Source organism: Schistocerca serialis, chromosome 4 (genome assembly GCF_023864345.2).
Source record: "Schistocerca serialis cubense isolate TAMUIC-IGC-003099 chromosome 4, iqSchSeri2.2, whole genome shotgun sequence".
NCBI classification, from domain to species: Eukaryota; Metazoa; Arthropoda; class Insecta; order Orthoptera; family Acrididae; genus Schistocerca; species Schistocerca serialis.
Genome location: NC_064641.1, coordinates 334,399,159 through 334,420,838, shown reverse-complemented (window position 1 = coordinate 334,420,838; position 21,680 = coordinate 334,399,159). Strand labels below are relative to the sequence as shown.

General features: G+C 40.8%; 1 protein-coding gene across 1 annotated transcript in view; it reads right to left on the bottom strand.

Moving 5' to 3' along the window:
- Positions 1 to 21,680, bottom strand: part of LOC126474444 (glycine receptor subunit alpha-4-like) — a 724,913-nt gene that overhangs the window by 585,198 nt on the left and 118,035 nt on the right. The window contains exon 2 of the mRNA XM_050101915.1: positions 15,890 to 15,979. Coding sequence (XP_049957872.1) covers positions 15,890 to 15,954 — 65 coding nt within the window. The 5' untranslated portion in view covers positions 15,955 to 15,979. The remainder of the gene's footprint in view (positions 1 to 15,889; positions 15,980 to 21,680) is intronic.

Genomic DNA, 21,680 nt, shown 5'->3' with positions numbered 1-21,680 from the left:
TACTCGATGTTAACAAATTTTTCTTCTTCAGAAACGCTTTCCTTGCCATTGCCAGTCTACATTTTATATCCTCTCTACGTCGACTCATTTACTGCTTTAAGTGTCTCATTTCCTAATCTAATTCCCTCAGCATCACCCGAGTTAATTTGACTACATTCCATTATTCTCGTTTTGCTTTTGTTGATGTTCATCTTATACCCTCCTTTCAAGAAACTGTCCATTTCATTCAACTGCTCTTCCAAGTCCTTTGCTGTCTCTGACAGAATTACAATGTCATCGGCGAACCTTAAAGTTTTTATTTCTTCTCCATGGATTTTAATACCTACTCCGAATTTTTTGTTGGTTTCCTTTACTGCTTGCTCATTATACAGATTGAATAACATCGGGGATAGGCTACAACCCTGCCTCACTCCCTTCCCAACCACTGCTTCCCTTTCATACCCCTCGACTCTTATGACTGCCATCTGCTTTCTGTACAAATTGTAAATAACCTTTCGCTCCCTGTATTTTACCCCTGCCACCCTCAGAATTTGAAAGAGAGTATTCCAATCAACATTGTCAAAAGCTTTCTATAATTCTATAAATGCTAGAAACGTAGGTTTGCCTTTCCTTAATCTTTCTTCTAAGATAAGTCGTAGGGTCAGTGTTGCCTCACGTGTTCCAACAGTTCTATGGAATCCAAAGTGATCTCCTCCGAGGTCGGCTTCTATCAGTTTTTCCATTCGTCTGTAAAGAATTCGCGTTAGTATTTTGCAGTTGTGACTTATTAAACTGATAGTTCGGTAATTTTTACATTTCTCTACACCTGCTTTCTTTGGGATTGGAATTATTTTATTCTTCTTGAAGTCTGAGGGTATTTCGCCTGTCTCATACATCTTACTCACCAGAAGTTGTCTACTCCCGGGGCCTTGTTTCGACTCAGGTCTTTCAGTGCTCTGTCAAACTCTTCAAGCAGTATCATATCAGCTGCCTTCTCTGCGTCGCTTCACGATCTTCTGTCGCAGCCTCTCGTACTGCAGTAGCCGGGACTAGTTGATGAGATAACGCACTGCCCAGGTCAATCTTGAGATTTTTGAGAGTTTTGTACAGTATCTGCCATCCTGTTTTGTAATGCAGTTTCTGCTTGGCACTGAGCTTCCGTTCTAATTCAGTCGCCGATGAGTATCAGCTACGTCGTCAGACAGAGGACATCCCCAGATACTATGATGTGAGGTACGTTCTTCATCACAGGCAACACTCGTAGATCTGTCTTCTACTAGTCCGATACCAGTAGACGGCGTATGGTCCGTGGCTAATCAAGGAGAATGTCAGGCCTTTTGCGGTAGTCAGATGCTTCATTCTGTCTCTCTTTTATATTTATCAAAAAACCATGGGTTGCCTCCCTGTAGCTTGTAGCTCGTGCTCCTATTAAATTCAGTACTTCATCTACATTTATATCACACTCCGCAAGCCACCTGATGGAGTGTGGCAGAGGGTACTTTCGGTGCCACCATTTGATCCCTTCAACCCTGTTCCAGTCGCGAATAGTGCGTGGGAAGAATGATTGTCGGTAAGCCTTTGTATTGGCTCTAATTTCTCGAATTTTCTCCTCGTGGTCATTACGCGAGATGTATGTGGGGGCAAGTAATATGTTGTCTGACCCCTCCTGAAAAGTGCTGTCCCGAAATTTCAATAGTAAATCTTTCCGTGATGCACAACGCCTCTCTTGTATCGTCTGCCAGTAGAGTTTGTTTAGCCTCTCCGTAACGCTCTCTCGCCATCTAAACGATCCCGTAACGAAAAGCGTCGCTCTTCGTTGGATCTTCTCTATCTCCTCTATCAGTCCTACCTGATAGGGATCCCAGATAGAAGAACAGTGTTCAAGAATCGGGCGGACAAGCACGTTATAAGCCACTTCTTTCGTGGATAAGTTACATTTCCTTAAGATTCTTCCGATGAATCTGAGTCTGGTGTTTGCTTTTCCCACTATCTGTTTTATATGGTCATTCCAACGGTCACTTTAGATAGTTACGCCTAGATATTTTACGGCAGATTACGGATTTCTTTTCCTCTACATGCACAATATGTTGCTTTTTCTTACGTTCATGGTCCACTGCCAAAGTCTGCACCATTCATCAATTCTCTGCAGGTCGTTCTGCAAATTCTTACTATCTTCTGGCTTTGTTACTTCGGTATAGACAACTGCATTACCTGAAAATATCCTTGAAGAGCATCCGACGCTTTCTGCTAGATCATTTATGTACATTGTAAACAGCAACGGTCCTATCACACTTCCCTGTGATACTCCAGACATTATCTTTACATCTGTCGATTTAGTTCCGTTAAGAGCGATGTGTTGAGTTCTATTTGCAAGAACGTCGTCAATACAATCGCAGGTCTGCTCCGATACACCGCAGGCTCGTATTTTTTTTTTTTTTTAAACGGCAGTGTGGGACGGTGTCAAATGCCCTATTGAAATCAACGAACACGGCATCAACCTGAGCGCCATTGTCCACTGCGCTGTGTATCTCATGGAGGAACAGAGCGAGCTGAGTGTCGCAGGATCTCAGTTGCGGAGCCCATGTTGATTTTTATACAGGAGATGTTCATTTTTCGATAACGTCATAATACATGAGGGTAAAACATGTTCTATAATTATACAACAGATTCACCTCAACGATATAGGTCTACAATTGTGTGGATTTGTCTCACGGCCTTTCTTAGAAGAGGGAATGACCTGCACTTTTTTCCAGTCGTTAGGTACCTTTCGTTACTCAAGCGATCTACAATAAATTACTGCTAGAAGGGGAGGAAGTTCTTTCGCATCATCTCTACAGAATCCTATACGTATCTCATCTGGTCCTGAAGCCCTTCCAGTAATAAGCGATTATAGCTGCTTTTCAATTCCGTGATCGATTATCTCACTTTCTGCCATTTCGACTTTCGCACGGCGATTGAAAGGAGGGACAGTGTTGCGATCTTCCGCAGTGAAACAACTTCGGAAGACCGAATTAAGTATTTAATCCTTCTCTCTGTGGTCTTCCGTTTCGGTGCCGGTTTGGTCGCTGAGAGAATGAATAGATGACTTTACATACGACTAAAATCTCTTAGGGTTGTTACTCAGGTCGGTTGACAACATATTACTTTCAAAATCATTGAACGCTTCTCTCATTGCTCGACTTACGCTCATGATACTGTTGTTTATTCAGCAGATAAACTGATGCTTTTTTCCGTATGAGATCGCCTGTACACATTCCAAGCACTACTTGCAACGCCTCAACTGACAAAGTGCCAAAAACTCCCCTCAACCGAAGAAGTATTCCACTTTGCATCCTGTTAACCGTTTGTGCTGGTGTTAACAGCAAAAAGTCAGAGGAGTCCGGTAAACTCAATATTTGCTGTTTGAGACACGTACGTACATTGTGACACGTTGCATTGTGCTGCTGACGGATGCCACAGTGCTGAAGAGAAACAAACTGCGTGCAGCGGCAGACATGGTCCTAAAGGATGTATTCATATCATACTTACGTTGATTCAGTGTGCCTTACAGAATAATGAGATCACTAAGGGAATGATCTTCAACGTGCACCCTTCCGACGATTGTTGCAACGACAGCACTGTTTTCCGCGTCCCCTCTACAGTCTTTACATACCCTCCACTGCTATTGCTTCCAACTGCCATATGTGCGTGGTTATTCCACGTTGACGTCGAACATATGCGATGCTCAGGTTAACGTGACGGGACCTTATAGTAGTGTAGACCGCATAATGTATCCAATGATGTCTCCAACTTTTACATCTATTCTTTACTTACTATTTCTCTCAGCGTGGCAGTCATTCAGATTCCACAAATCTCATTAGTATCTGACCTGCATGCTGTCACCACTGCACGACGGAACTCGTACTGTGTTAATAAATTTTGACACTAAGTACGACATCGACTGCGTCGTTCTTCTGACTGGATTCTGAGCCTTCTATGGTTTCTATGCAATGTCAGCCACTTTCTCTCTGCAGTATTGGTCTATTACTATTTCTATGCAGCTGACACTAAGCGAATGCGTCCTTGTCGCTGTCACTTGTCCAGTCCATCTACAATTAGACGACGGGGCTAAATAATGCCCATTTCAGATCTCCTGCGTGTAGACAACGCCAACTGACTGAATGGTCTGTTATTACAACGCTGACGAATGACGGTCAGTTTTCGTGGTCGAGTGCCACGTCATCGTTGATCACGAATATGTAATACTTACGCGTAGTAAACAAACATCACTCTCGTAGCAGCAGGCAAGATATGAGCCGAAGTGCTACGCTGCAGTGAACGTGTTACCGTAAACTGGTTACTCATCACAGTTCGAACTCAGCGACACGCATATATTGCACAATTACCTGATAAAGGGGTGTACTAGCTACTGATTTCTTCGCTAGGCGACCGTTTACTGAGTATGGTATAACATTGAAATTCCTGTGCACATAAGCTAGGCTGATGTCGGCTTGCAGATTGTTTAGCAATGTTTCGAAGCGTAGAAGGCATTGGTATATCTGTATGGATGCGACATTATTCACAAATGTTATTGCATAACTCCAAATTTATTTATGTGCATCCAGAGTTAAACTGATGGCATTATTTTTATAAGGTAAGTAAAACACGTTACTTCTGTATGGCCACTTGTAGTGTGCCGCATCGTGTAATAAACTAATTTGAGGTGACAGTTACATTCCAACAAGTCAATTCCAGTTCTGCTTTTCATTTGATATTATGCTCTATCATTTACCGACATCCATGGCACAAATATTTTACTGCGTGCATTAATTTTAATTCTACGACTTCTGTGCTACTGTGCGTTTGATTGACCATCGTTTTAGCATACATTTCACACCATACGAGAAACACTGAACACAGTGTATTTAGTAAACAGAATTCCGATATGACGGTGTTATTACAAATGCGAACAAGCCAGCTCGCTGGCAACGCCAGATACTATTAACATTGCCGACAAGAGCCCGGTACGTGACGCCGACAAGCGCCAGGCCTCAGTGCGCATCACGTGATGCCATGTCACATTTCTGCTGGCGCAAATGAGGAAATATGGAGCAATATTTATGTTACGTGTCCTTAGTCAGTTGTCCGCAGCTCGTGATCGTGCGGTAGCGTTCTCACTTCCCACGCCCGGGTTCCTGGGTTCGATTCCCGGCCGGGTTAGGGATTTTCTCTGCCTCGTGATGACTGGGTGTTGTGTGCTGTCCTTAGGTTAGTTATGTTTAAGTAGTTCTAGGTTCTAGGGGACTGATGACCATAGATGTTAAGTCCCATAGTGCTCAGAGCCATTTGAACCATTTTTGAACCTTAGTCAGTTGATCTTTAATTGTGTCCCGAAATATTTCATCCACTTTCCCACCATATACCAGCAATTCGTACTTGGTCCTCAACTTGTCCACAAACTAGTGACCTATAGTGCTTCATGTCTTCAATATGTTCACCGATCTCGTATTTTAGACTTTTCTGGTTATGAATACTACTTTCTGTATGTATGATAATGATGCTATATTAGTAAATTTTTAAGTAAATAACTGTCTTCATCAACATAAGTATTATAACTCGTATGAACCTGATTACCAACTTCTCCATTTGTGAAGCCAAAGATGATAAACATTTGGCGCACTCTTAGCCCCTGAACGTTACATATGCATGCAATACTGAACCTAAACGGAATGTGATTATGAATGTCACTGTAAACTGCTAATTAAACATTTGGTTTATGGGAACGACGTGCACAAAAGCAGCAGTAAAATGTAATATTAGGCCGCTTTTTATTTGGAGCTATTTTTTTCTAATCTTCAAGTTGTAGATGCCTATAGACCTCTGGACAAGCAATGTGCCTCCGTCAGTCGCAACCACATGACTCTGCAGCAGTTGTTTTCGAACTTTTTGGGTCCCGACTCCCTTCATCTACATCTACGTGATTACTCTGTTATTCACAATAAAGTGCCTGGCAGAGGGTGACGTTTACATAAACAACTGTGGCTCCTATCACACATGACATCCGACTCGAAGCGTCGGATAAACGAACTTAAGTTTCTAAAAAAGAAATACGAGTTATTATTTGTTTAGTAACTGTTGACGTAACACATTTTAATCAGATTTAATGTTAGTGTCTCTTACGCTTGGAACGGAAGGAATGAAAAGGACGAGCTTGCTTCTTCCTCATCATTTCTACAATTCGCGGCACAAGGATGGAAACTGCGAGTCGCATCTCTTTTTCCAGAATAATTCGCGATCAATACTTCGTTTTGATTACTGCCAGTGCTGAAAACCCTACATCAAGAAAGCACTATGAGGCAAAAGGTGTCATAACCCGGAGGATCTTCTTACCTACTTGTCAATTCTCCTGCTTCAACAAGCTCTGAAACTGAAGCAGTGCTGAGGAGTCGTACTTATATTTCAATGTGGAGTCTGAAGAAGTATCAATAAACTGCTCTTGTTCTTCAATGTGTTGATAGGAGTTCTGGTATGTTGATTACCTTCTTCTACAAAGTACTTCAAAAAGTATCTACTGAGTTCAGATAAATGATTCTCAAATACTGATTTCATTCCTTCATTCAATTGAAATTAATTGTCTTTAACGTCGGGTTAAGAGTTGGGGAAAACAAAAATCTATCTTTATCATCCATTATTTCATTAATAACAGTAGATTCTTTCTGGAGGCTGATATTTTGTCCAACAGTTGAAGAATTACCTCGAAAGGATACATTCAGTTAACAAAGTTTCAAGTAGACGTCAAAAAGGTACTCTAGCTTCCAAACAACGTCGGAGTCTACAAACTTCTCAGAATTCAAATGTTTCTCTGGAACAAAGTAATAATAAAATTGTTTACTGAGTTCATAAACAATTTTCATAACATTCCAGAGTGGAAGCCAAACCCCATACCAACGCACATTTGTGGAAAACATTTCGACTTAAATGAGCGAATGAAGTTTACCATTCATATCACTCACTGAGGAACCTCTTGGAGGACGGGGCCCATGCTTTTTGACGCCAGTGCTTTTCGGTGAATAAAGTAGTTTATACAAATAACAAGGGGAACTGTACGGATCAGAGCTTATCTTCCATAAAAGAGCCTTGCATTTCAAAGAGGTCTTTTGCTTCGGCTCCAAGAGTTGTTTTTACTCTGTTGTGTAGAAACTGCACGTAACAAATTAGATGCATTGATAGTAGTTATTTGTACCTTCATCGAACTGAACAGTGAAATCAACATATATTTGAATTTTTAACTCACTTTTCGATAATATCGAGTGTTTGTCAAGTTATAGTATTGCCTGAGAAAGGCACACATGCAGCTGCTTGGCAACTGACTCACCAGTCACAGTAGATATCCTGTGAAGAGCAGCTGGTAAAATGAGGTCTTGCGCTACGGTGTGAGGTTTCTTGGTCTTTGTTACACGGTAGACAACTTTATAAGATAAAGAAGAGCCTTTGCAGGAATCTTAGCCTGAATAGTAAAATTTCTTTTTGTTCTGGTAATTTCGTTTCAGTTTGGGAAAATATTCTCATGATTTGACTCCAAATGCCGTTTCATTTTGTTGGGCGCAAGCTTTTAGTACATAGAGCTTTGAAATAAATTGCACATTTTGGTCGTTCTACAATTCTAATATAGAACCGAAATTCGAGTACCTGTCGTCATATTTCTTGCGTATTTTTTCTATTTAAGTCTTTAGAGCTGCATGATACTTTTGAAGTATCACAATTAGTGCTTAGTACTTACATTTGAACATTTGTCATTGCTGACACAGATATGAAAACAGACAAGCAACAGTTAAAATCAGTCTTCAATAGATAAAACTAACCTTCCAACTAATCGCTACTGAATAAAGGAACATTTATTAAGTAGTACGATCTGGCAGCCATAGCAACAATACATGCATGTCGGCCCACTAGATATCATTACTTTACTCAGAAATGTAATAAACCAATTTTTATTTTGTGAACCCACCGTGATGCCAGTACTGTAAGTCTGCGACGTACATGGGAGGTGCGATGTGTAGGTTGAAAATTCCTGCTTTGTAGCCTAACAACAGTTCACTTTTCGTAACTTCACTTTATGAATTTTTTTCACATTAGGAAGTACAATAACTAAATGCACAAACAATTTGCCTCACACTTATGTAGTATGTGAACGTTATGTTTACTGCCATATGTGGTCTCTCATACACGAGTGCCATCAGAGTATCAAGTAGAACACCTTTCTCACTATCCCGTGGAAGAAGTCTACCTAGATTTTATTTTTACAGTGTGTGTTTCGTAGACTCATTGTAATACCCCTTATACTGAAGTCACTTGTTTGCAATATAACTTCTAAAACAACGTATAAGTTTTCAAAATCGTATGCGTTATGTACTGTTACTTTCACTGTAATGTTTGTTCAGATCTCTAAATTATACACCATGTTCAAGCATCGGACGCCACCTCACGTTGAAAGTTCAAATTTTGCATTTCAGAAATTCGTTTCCAGTGGTGAAAGAACTAACGTAGTGCAAACTGTAAGATCGATCGACTACCGAGCTATAATCGATCATTTTACCTTGTAGGATGAGTCACTCACTCATCCGGCAAGCCAATGTAGTGTGGAAAACTGATCTCTGAAAAATACCAAAAGGCTTGAAAGGTTGCTTTGGTTTTCTTATGACAAATATGTGAGGGAATATGTTCATTGTCAAGGTAATCTACGAATCATATAGTAGCGGTCAGCTGTACTGACGAACGAGCAGCCCCACAGTTCGTTGAGACGTAATAATAATCATAAAGACTGATGCAAAGAATCAGAAGAAATCGATAGAAAGAATTAAATTAAACAGTGGTTATCGGTCTCTGAGCGCTTCTGTGTATTGCTTCGTCAACCATCGCTGAAATACTGAGGAGATGCTACGGATATAAGGATGCCACAGTTTCTCGTCTACTAAGTCAGAATGTGAATCAACAGTAGAAGCTCGACGGAATGGCTGATTAGAATTTTGGTATTAGTTCTGTTCGATAAAACGGAAACGGGGTCTCACACGGCGGCAGCTGGCAGAACAAAGACGCAGTTCCTGTGGTCGATGACGGTGGAGCACGGCTAACCAGAAGATATGTCCAAAGTGTAGCAATGGTTCTCTCAAGCGGTCCGAATCGAAAAACGTAAATAGACTAGTTTAATCACCGTAATACCAATGACACGCGTACAGCATGCTTCACAGAATAGCAACAGATAACTGACAAGTGTTAAGCCGCGTCTTTACAGGCACTCACGCGTAACGGGCGACTCCATGTGATATATCTGTGGCTGCGGCTAGACATTGGTATGAAGCAAAAGTATCTTAGAAATTTCCTCCATATCACTTCCCGGGATGGCCGGAAATCTGAATCACCGACGGAAAGTAGATGTTCAGTATCTTAAGGGCCTAATTTCGGTAGTTCATTTATGTCGCTATCCCTAACCGATACTCTTTATCATGAGTAATAAACCAAAATATACAAAATTACAGTCGAACAGATTAACTAAAGTCACATATTTTGTCCAGAATTTGTGATATATAATAATGAAGGTTATTCGTGTACCAGCTGCCAAAATTTTTATATCTGAGAACGCCAGTGGCACTTTTTTTCAAAACAATTCTATACTTTTGAGCAAAACATAATACAATGGTTATATTATTCATATATTACTTTGAATTCTGAAACCAATGAACTAACATCTTCTGATTATAAATCTTGATTTTAAGGCAATCATGTGTCCATTATTCTCTTTCATTCAATATTAGATATTTCTAACTATTAGGCAAATGGGGAACTGGCATGTTTACTTCTCCTTGGAATTAAAACAGCAACTAATCAAAACGCTGTCAGTGGATTCACTACATGGAGTGATGCATTAGATTCACATATTGTCTAGGCGACAGCAATTTATTTATTTATTTATTTATGGCATGTAACTATTGCTGCCACAAAGAACTGAATCAGAATTCGATCACCAGTGACAATCACAATCAATGACAGTCACTATTTACTCTCATTGCCGAAGTCTTAAGCTGTCTCCAGCACAATATAGTTTTAGTATCTCTAGTTCCTCCCTATGCACTCAGAAACAATAACAACGATTTTTTCATAGGCAAGCCCCTCTGTTCCTAATTTTTGCTCGTCCACTAGAAAAAAATGTTACCTCTAGGGAAAATCTTGATTATGGCTTCATTTCTCTGACACTTCTTTCCGGATTCTATCACAATAGAAAATTTTTGGCGAATGTTGGTTGTAATGAATTATAACCTATGGAAGAACGTACAATATGTTATACACACTCAATGACACGCTGTCCAATGACAAACATCCAGTCTCTCCTACAGCCCACATTACTGTGCCTAAGGCGTCATTGTCATTGTCTGTATTCCTCATGTATGGAAACAGCATAAAGCTAGTTCTGAAACACTATACAACCATGTAGTAATTCTGACTAAACATTGTTATAGATACTGATCAATTTACAGTTCAGCAAATTCTAAGTTTTTTCCGTATTTGAGCTCTAGCTTCGCTAAGCCTCAAATATATATATAACTCTGAATCTTGACCGAAATTTTACTGTACAAGTGATAAAACACTTTCGGGCGTTTCTTTTTCTTCCTTGAGTGTTTCCAGACATTATAAGACTTACGTACAACAGTGAATACCACTGCTTTATTTCCTTTACATTTTCCGTCAGTTTTTCGTAGAACAGTATACTATGTGATTTAGACAATTGAAAATCTTCAACCATATTACCTCAATTTTGATTATACTGATTTCATATTGATCAAGTTCGGAAAATGTCACATCATATTAGTTACTCAGTACACTTTAAGCTAACGGTCTCCTTGTCTCCTTATGTTGTGAGGTATGTTGAAACTTTCATATCGACTCTTTACTGGTTTTGCTTTCCCTGCGAGCCTCCAGGTGTTTTGGGAAAAATACCATCATAACATCTGCACTGCAATCTGCCATCTCCTAGAAACAGGATGCTTGTGTTTTAGTTTACACTATAGCCAATCAGAAGAGATATTACATTTGTAAGCAAGTTCTTCAAGACTCAAAAAAGTTTGGGTAAAAGAGTGTTGTCTCCTTGCTTTCAACGTGTCAACTCATTTCTTCAAATATCCTGTATTTAAACCACTCGTCAGTCGAATTTTGATTAGGAGACCAAACAAACAGCACCTGGTATCCTGATTTCAGGGGACCCTAACAAAAGAGCAAGTTCATGGGGGTGTCGACAAAAATTAAAAATGAGTTTTTGATATTATAATTTGATAATATCACTCGGTTCAATGAAATAAAAGTTCTTGGTACGAATTAGGAACAATTTATGGAGGTAAAATTATAAAGCACCAGCTTTCCAAACACGTCAAGGTACTATAACAACGTCTCAACTACTAAAACAGAATAAAAATAATGATGAGTCCGTTAATACATGAAGTGAATAAAAATATTACTCTTCACCCTTCCTGTTCATTTAAGACCGAAACTGACATGATTTCGCTACAGTTGTTGAAAAGATAAGTCAGTCATAAGTAAATACCTTTGGTGACCGTTGAGACATTTAAGAAATTGTTACTTGCTAGATACACAGTATACATCTTCTTATATCAAGAGTTGAGGAAAGAAGAAATTTGTGCCACAGCTTGACCAACAGAAGGAAACGGTTGATAGGACACATTCTGAGACATCAAGGGATCACCAAGTTAGTACAGGAGAGAATTGGGAGGGGAGGGAGGGGGGGGGGAAATTGTAGTGGGAGATCAAGAGATGAATACACTAAACAGATTCAGAGGCAAGTAGATTTCAGTAGTTATTCGGAGATGAAGAGACTCGTACAGGATAGAGTAGCATGGAGAGCTGCATCAAACCAGTCTTCGCACTGAAGACCACCACAACAACAACTACAACAACAACAACAAATTAAAAGGTGTAAATATTTTGAAGATTGTTCTGAAAGAGAAAGTGTTGTGTCAGCATACAGAAGAATATGTTCTTCGTGTCGAAGAAGAGCGCAGCTCGAATATACACTGCTTAGTTATCCGACACGACAAAATAATTCATAAAAATGTTTATTTCAGTTACTGAAATATTAGGATACTTTGAATGCCTTGTTGTACGATAATACGTAGTGTAATAAGAAATGAGATATCGAACCGAAATAGGTTAATTTGCTTACAACCACACAACAGCTGCATCCTTTACGAATAAAATGAATAACATTTCCCATTTCGCAATAACAATACTGAAATATTTGTTAATGGTCTCTCAGATTTTAGTGGACATTTTGCTTCGTTTCATTTGTGGATAACAAAAATAAAACGCAAGGACACGACAATCATTGAGAGAAAATATAAGCCGGACGGTGTGGCCGAGTGGTTCTAGGCGCTACGCTCTGGAACCGCGCAACCGCTACGGCCACAGGTTCGAATCCTGCCTCGGGCATGGCTGTGTGTGATGTCCTTAGGTTAGTTAGGTTTAAGTAGTTCTAAGTTCCAGGCGACTGATGACCTCAGAAGTCAAGTCCCATAGTGCTCAGAGCCATTTGAATCATTTTTGAAGGAAATATAAAATTTGAGTGAACTATCGACTAATTATACTGGTAATATGCTGTTACTGTAGTATTGATTTTTAATTTGTTTCTTGTATAAAAGAATAACTCAGCAAGAATTTTTCATGTTTCACGTGATAAATGGTCTAACTTTGTATCCTACATCGTGTTCAAAAATGGCTCTAAGCACTATGGGACTTAATATCTGAGGTCATCAGTCCCCTAGACTTAGACCTACTTATACCTAACTAACCTAAGGACATCACACACATCCATGCCCGATGCAGGATTATAACCTGCTACCGTAGCAGCAGCGCGGTTCCGGATTGAAGCGCCTAAAACCGCTCGGCCATAGCGGCTGGCCCTATACTGTGTAATTAGCGTCTGTCTGTCGGGCATGTCGTAAATCAATTTCTATCTAGATATAGAATTTGAATGTGTTTATGTATGAGTTGGTATTTTAAACTGTTATGAACAGCCAGCTCTTTGAATGTATATTTGATTATGTGTCAATATAAGCTATAAGTTTAGTAATTGCACGTTTTGTTACATTCAGGAAATCGTTTTATCGTTATATTTGTGTCCAAAGAACATAATTTTAATAAAGACTGGTAAATTGTTTGCTGAGTTCTAGAAAGGGCAAGCCGGCCTACTGTGTTTAGATAGCAATACTTCCCATAATTTGTTTTTGGTGAGCTGTGGAATACATAAATTATCTATAAAAAAACTGAAGTAATCCTAGATGCGTAATTTAATAAATGGATAAAGTTGTTTTATCCATAATCAAGGAAACAAATGGATTTCAGTGACACGAAGGACAGATCTAAGTTATCGATGCATTAATAATTTAAAAACGTTAGCACAGAAAAAGAGCATCCATGATAGACTCAAGGTTTTCAAAAAAGGATACAAAATTTATTTGGTGCATTTCTGCTAACAAGAAGATTATAACGGAGATCGTCACGATGTTCGTAGACAGCACTGTCTTGTTAGTAGGAACTGTAGTGTTCGGCGTGATATGAGTCCTGTGGAGGGGTGGTAGACGTTCTTCCGGCCGTCAGAATGGCGTAGGTGTACAACCAGATGGGTGTAGTGGTTTCGATGGTCTGGCAGGGACTAGAGAAATACGTCAGAGGTGGAGGCAGTCTCCGCAAGATTGTCTGACTACATAATTATTTATAAGATGTGGGAGTTACAGAAGCATTCCGTTGTCCTGGGGGCAGCCTGAAATAAAATGACAGTATCTCCATATCCGTACATACTGCGAACTTCGCTGAATGTCACGCACGCTACTGGTACGCAACGATCTGTAGGACCGTCGCCCCAAGATACGGGTAATTTACTGTCTGACGGGTGTGGCAAGCACAGCGGATTCTCGCAATGCGGCGCTACCAGGGTCTGTCTACACATTGACGTAATACACCGAGGTAAATATAGTCATGGGATAACGAGAAGCACATAAGCAGATGGTGGTAGTATCGCGTAAACAAAGCACAAAAGGCAGTGCATTGGCAGACCCGTCATTTTGCTCAGGTGACTCACGTGAAAAGTTATCGCCTTGATTACACACGCACGACAATATTTTGACCACGAAATAGTATCTGGAAGGAGAGGCATGTGACATTCCATTTTGGAAATCGTTAGGAAATTCAATATTCCAAGATCCACACTGTCAGGAGTGTGCCGCGAATATCATATTTCAAGCATTGACTGCGCCTAAGGAGAAAGCATTGGCTGATTGTCTTTACTTCACGAACTGGAGTAGCTGCGTTTGCGCAGCGTACGATATCTACAGAAATCAATGTGGGAAGTACGACGAACGTATCCCTTAGTACAATACGGCGAAATGTGGCGTTAAGGGGCTATGGCAACAGACGACTGACACGAGGGCCTCTGCTAACAGCACCACATCGCCTACAGCGCCTCTCCTAGCCACCTCGAAAAGCGTGGTCTGGTGAGATGAGTCACAATATCAGTTACTAAGAGCTGATGGTAGGGTCGAATGTGGCGCAAACGCCACGAAACCATGAACTTAACTTGTCAACAAGTAATGTACAAGCTGGTGTGGCTCCATAATGGTGTGGGGTTCGCTTACATGGAACTGACTTGGTCACTGACGGGAAATAGTTATGTTAAGCTACATTGAGAACATTTAGTGCCATTCTCTGACTTAATGTTCACAAACAACAAAGGAATTTCTATGGGTGACAGTGCCCCATGTCACTGGGCCACAACTGTTCCTGATTTGTTTGAAGAACATTCTGGACAGTCCGAGCGAGTGATTTGGCCACTCAGACCTCGGAACGCGAATCTCATCGAATACCTATGGGACATAATTGAGTGGACAGGTCATGCTCAAAATCCTGCACCGGTAAGACTTCCGCAAATACGGACTACTATAGAGGCAGCATGGCTCAATAGTTCTGTCTGGGACTTCCAAAGATTTGTTGTGTACATGGCACGTCGGGTTGCTGCAATACGCCGAGCAAAAAGACGTCGGACACGATATTAGGAGGAGTCCCGTGACTTTTGTCAGGTAATTCTATGTAGGACGGTTTGTAGGTAGACTGCGTCGTCAGCCTTGTGCCTTCGGGACAATAAATGGATCACTGTTTGCCGAGAAACCTTGGCGTTGCCGTTTTCATCCGCACCGCAAACAAAATAAATATTCTGTTTGCGATATTAGGGTTGGTCTTGAACTGGGAAAGTTTACTGAGACCTGTTACTTGTGGGTGCTACATTTAGGTGACAACGTAGTGGATTCAGAAGACGAATAGTTGCTTACATGTTGTAAAGGCATTACGTTATCACCGCAATTCCTGAATGTAAACTTTTCTTCTTTTCGTGAGTATATTGCAAAAATACTAGTTCTTTTGCTTCATTACTGATGTATGCCACCGGAAGTCCCGAGTGGTCAGGTATAGTAAAAGTGAAATTATTACGAAATCCTAGTTCACTTTCTAGTGCGCTTCCGGTAAGATAGGTAGCTTACGGGATGATGACGTAAACTTGCAAAACGTAACTTGGATATTAATCGGTAGTAGGCAATGCACATTCATCACAGCGAATCTCCCAAATATTGGAGACTGTTTGATCACAGATGTCACAGATGAGCAAACAGCAACGCGCGCGAGGATGCGTAGCGTTTGTGAGCAGCTGCTGTTTCTAATTCTAGGGAAAACACAATACTTGACTAAAAGAGCCTCAACAGAAAGGACAAATATAACATGACAACATTCTATGCTACGGTCTGCACCAGTAAGTTGGAAGGAGAGTGGAAACTAAAGCTGGTAGTTACTAGAGATACTTGGTTTCGTTAGTAATACTTACACAACAGGGCCGAAAACAGTGGTGGTTGCCGCCAGCAATAGCAGTGGTAAGTACGGACGCTTCATAGTGGGTAAATGGTCCCCGAGAAACCTGAAACACAGCGTAAAGGCCGCTAGTTACACAACAATCTCTCACTACAGTGCAAGAGACTGTTATTTCCATTGCATCCTTCCTGGTATTTCCTTGGCTCTTGTTCTGATTGTTTCCTCTGCATTCTAAATGCAGTTGACCTCAGTTATATACAATTCACAGCAAGTGGTAATAATATTCTAAGGGTTTATATTTATATTAAAAATATTGTGCCACCGTTTGGCAAGACTAATGTTTCTTACAGTGTTGCTATGCGAAACGGATATTTGTGCTGAAATGCATTCCATACAATGAAGAAAAGGAAACACTATACGTCTCGACATTTCCGGTTGCGAATTCTTGGCTACGTAGTGTGCCCTATCTTCCTAACTACGTCATAGTCAATTTGATTACTGATATGATTAACTATATTTGAAAATGGCAGACAACATATAAGGATACGGTGACATCGTTGCAGTAGATGGAAGAATGTTCTGTTCTTAATAACTGTCATGTGCTCTTGCATGAAAGCTGTGCATTGTTACAGTAAGTATCGTAGTAGGCAGTAAAATAACCCCATAAATAGCTGCCAGATCGGGCAAAAGTGGCGCCCAAGCCCCGTAAGTCCCGTTGTGCGATGTGTACTTGGTGATGGAAAATGAAAGTGAAGAAAATGTGTCCCATGTGCCACTGAGTGAACAATGAGACTAAACGTCGCATTTTAGAGATGTGGTCCACCTGTACAGGTAAATGAAAAGGCTGTTTCCTTCTGTGCATACACGTTTCACGTCCCATTATTTACGAAGCGTTCTCAGTTGTTTTTAGAACAAGTTAGTTGTCTGTACAACGTGTGTCTGTTCTAAGAGTCGTCAGGTGAAGTGTCTCTCGTGTTTCGGCAGACATGCTTCATTTCATTTCTGCAGTGAGTACAGACCGTTCGATCCAGACAAATACCGCTCGTCACGCCTGCTCAGTGTCGGCGGAAGGGGTCGGTTTTTTTCTTACAAACATAATGGCTTTTAAAGCGGAATATTACGTGCCTATTCGATAACTGGTCAAAAATTAGTGTACTGTTACATTAGGTTCAAACATGTCCTCCCCCGGTAGCTGAGTGGTCCGGGTTCGACTCCCGGCCGGGGCTCATATTTTCAAAAATGGTTCAAACGGCTCTGAGCACTATGCGACTTAACTTCTGAGGTCATCAGTCGCCTACAACTTAGAACTAATTAAGCCTAACTAACCTAAGGACATCACACACATCCATGCCCGAGGCAGGATTCGAACCTGCAACCGTAGCGGTCGCTCGGCTCCAGACTGTAGCGCCTAGAACCGAACCGCCACTCCGGCCGGCACATATTTTGAAGCCGGTATGGTAGCTCAGCGTGCTCGGTCAGAGGGTTAGCTACCCTCTATAGTAAGAAACTGAGTGAACGGATCGACAAAGAACCTCAACGGATGTCATCGGACGTCCGCCACAAGTAATATAGAACAAAGTGTGATTTTAAAAAAAATGTGGTCAACGCGATAGAACGTGAATCATGAGGGCCTGGGTTCGATTCCCGGCTGCGTCCGAGATTTTCTCCACTCAGGGGCTGGGTGTTGTGTTGTCCTAATCATCATCATTTCATCTCCACCGATGCGCAAGTCGCCGAAGTCGCGTCAAATCGAAAAACTTGCACGCAGCGAACGATCTATCGGACGGGAGGCCCTACAAACACAACATTTTATTTATTTTCTGGGATGTGCATTAACATGGACGGTAAAACACACTAAATGTCTCGATCGTCACCTCTTCCTTGATTGACTTAACGTTCTAGTGTGTCACCCTTCAGCTCTACTCAGTCGCTGCTGGAGTACAGATTATCCTTCGTGTTGTGTGGTTCCTGTAAAAACATATCGGTAAACCGAATGTCGTGCTAGATTAATCCTAGCAGTACTTTCAATAAAGCGTACTACCACGTGGGTGGTCCACGTCTCCGTTGTGGTCGAATCAGCTGGCAGCACTGGAGCGATAATAATAGTTCCAGTGTGTTCGTTGTCGTTATGCGCGCAACGTTTTATTATTAAAAGTTTATTAATCACGCGGTGAGGGTAGGTCGGAATTATGAAATGTATTTAGTATTTACGATGTATAGCCGGTTAATGCCAATACTTCGCACAGTTCTTTCACCATGGTGCCACAGGAAAACAGTCACATATGTTTATCATTATAACAGTCCGTTAAACATGAGTTCACTTTACGTCGTCGTCTTTAAGACAGTTTGGATGATATAATTAATGTTTCTTGATCAAATAACAGCACTGTTCCTTTATTTAACATTTTGGTTTGTTCCACTTTCACGCAATTCTAACAGTTAGTGTCTCCACACGCAGTGGTGTCTGGTTGGCGGCTAATTGTCACAAGTTCACACAGAATGTAAAATCGTCACCGCAAACACTCGATATACTTTTCAGTTTTACTGTTCACTTAATAATGCACGATCTCCTATTAACACAGCGGACGCACTGTCATTAATTGTTCCTCCGCGTATCACCGTCTTTCACGCCGAGCGTTGCAACGTTTCTCCACCCGCGAACCGGCCACGATACCACAACAACTCGCACGCTATCGATAGTCGTTCGCTCTCTCTCTCTCTGACACAGTACTTCTCCTAGCCTAACCAAAGATTTACAAAGCATATAAAACCGGATCATTCATATTCGTACAATATAATATATAAAACAGTAGCAAAATGAATGATGAAACAATGTGACGTATTAACAAATAAAGAATAGTTGAAATAAATGATACATACGTACTATGACAAGGTAATGCACAAAAGAAAATAAATTTTATCGATTTTCGGGGAAAGAAATGTCTTTACAACTGCTTTAGGAATACCGAACTACTTTGCAAAGGTTTATCTACCAACCTATACAAACGAGCTGTTAGAAGAGATATTCTTCCTGATCATTTTACTATTCATACACGAAAATTAATTCCTCTGAACAACGGAACGAGCTACGAGAGTTTTAGTAATTTAGACAAGCTAAAAGCAGAAGGTACGGTAGCTGAATGCATCCATTTACACACAACTATTAATGAAGAAAAATTATTTTCGCCGCATGTCCTCTATTTGATGCGATGATTGCCCGAGACGTCAGGCGAACCATTCTAACATTCACAACAAGGGAACTACGTAAAATTTGTAGATAAGTGCCTTTTGGTGTAAATGTCCTTGGGTGAGACAAGATGCAAATAAAACTTTACCACAGACCTGAGTGGTGAAAATGGATAAATCGCAAAGAAATTCAAGAGACTTTTCAACACGCAGAATTACGGAGTTGGTTGTCATACCTCGTCGAGTGTAGAAGAAAGTCTCTAGGTCTCCTCCGTCCGGCGACTGGGTGTCTGTGTTGTCATCATTTCATCATCATTCATGGAAAGTGGAGAGACTGGATTGAGTAAAAAATGGGAATTTGTACGAGCGCTGAAAATCTCACAGTTGAGCGCCCCACAAACCAAACATCACTATCATCATCATCATCAACAACAACATCTAGGTCCCAAAGGTGCGCAGGATATGGCAGTTGTCTTCGGTAGTACACCAGATTCACAAGACAAACGTTTGAGATCCATAGGGAACTGCCAAGATAATTTCGAGTGCGGTAAGACCACAAAACTTTCAGTTGCGTTTCTGTGTGTGGGATCATAATTCATCAGAAATCCGCTATGGAATTTAGTTGGGGACGTAGGGTGGGGGGGGGTGGGGGGGCTGAGTAGTGGTGGTGCAAGAGCTGTGGCAATCTGTTAGGCAGGTTTAGCGCCTCGTAAATGAGGGACATGTGACCCGCGAATAAAATAAATCGTGTTAAGGAAGGTGTAAGCTTAGGGTGTACTGCTGTCATTAGCTATAGGTGATGAGATTGTGTTGTATGTGGGGTACAAAAAAGTTGATCCTGTTCACGCATTGCTGACCATTCCTTTCCACGACAGAGATTAGGTTTTAGCCATAATCTGGCTGCCAACGAGTGCTCTTAATGGATTTTGGTACTTTGGTTTAATGAATCATCAGCTTTCTTGGTAATCCCCACACATTGCAGGTCTGTCTGCCCATGTATATCATCCTAATCGTATCCATAGACGTTGCATGCGTAGATGTGGCAAACGTCACTCGAGGCTGCTTCTCCTATTTTCTTTTCGTTTAAGGACTAGGTGTATTTGAACTCAGTATTAAAATGAGCATTAAGCTATTTTGTTATTTACTTTCAAAGTGGTGGTGCATTCTAATACATACTCCTGGATAATTGTTATGTCAATATTCTGTTAACCTGTAAACTAAAACAAAAATAAAATAATGACAGCTATAAAGAGACGGGTCATCCGCGTAATTTACCCTTTTCTTCATTTGTGGTATTTCGGTTGTCATTTGCTTACACCTGTCATGTTTCAGGCATCTTTCAATTTGGTAGTCGTTTTCTACGTGTATCTGAAACAAATGCTTTATTTCTGCATTTTTACCTGACTGAAGAAGCACGTCGGCGATGCAAAGGTATTCCTTCTTTCCGCGATTGGGACTATAGAACTTTGCAGGATATGTCTTTCAACCATGTGACAGGCGAGTTACACCTACAGTAATACAGAAGTATCCTGCTAAATTATTATCCTGCTACATTCTCTTGATAGTTCAACCTTATTTCAGTTAAATACTCAGAATGAATTTAAGTTATGGTGTGACATCTAACTGTCATATGCATGTTTTTAGTCCCGGGGGTTATTCCAGGCAGAAATTGCAACTACTTTCGTCTTTACATAGTGAATTTAACTGTCTGGAAAAAATATAACAAAACAGTCTAGTCCTAAAACTATGCACCAAAACTTTTACCTGTGTTACGCATCACTAAGAAAATGGGAGTGGACTGAGTACCGAAGTTGCTCGTTAGATCTGAGGAAACGTCAATGAATTGTGAATCCAAGACCGTGTTGTCTCTATGTTCCATTCTCGGAGAAGCCCAGCGCTTTATCCTTTATATGACAGTGCTACGGCCGTTGAGCTACTTGAATGAGACTAATAATTCATGTCAAAATGATACTATATGAAGCGATATACCTATTTCCTGACGTAATTTCTTCGATTGAACTTATTACATACAGAGAACAAATTCCTCCACTTCCTTCACCAAAAATGGTTCAAATGGCTCTGAGCACTATGGGACTTAACATCCGAGGTCATCAGTCCCCTAGAACTTAGAACCACTTAAACTTAACTGACCTAAGGATATGAGACACATTCATGCCCGAGGCAGGATTCGAATCTGCGACCGGAGCGGTCACGCGGTTCCAGACTAAAGCGCCTAGAACCGCTCGGCCACAACGGCCGGCCTTCCTTCACCCCTCTATTAAATCCAAAGTGAATTATATGTTACAAATGTTAAACCTTTTCCCGTTTAAAGCTCCGTTTTCTAAACTATAAGCAATGCTACTCATAACCAACTTTGATTCCATAAGGAACAGTTGTGTTCAGTGACCGTTGATAAATGAAGGAAGAATACGAACGCTTGAATCAGCCGTAACACCACTGGATTTCTGTTATTCCTGCACATTCAGATATCAGCTACAAATAGCTACCTCCAGTTCTAAAAAGCAAGAAAATTACCGAATTAGAACTGATTTACTTAAAACAATAAGTAAAACACCTTGTCAACGTACTCTAGTCAACATACCATTTGAGTGAGTTACCAT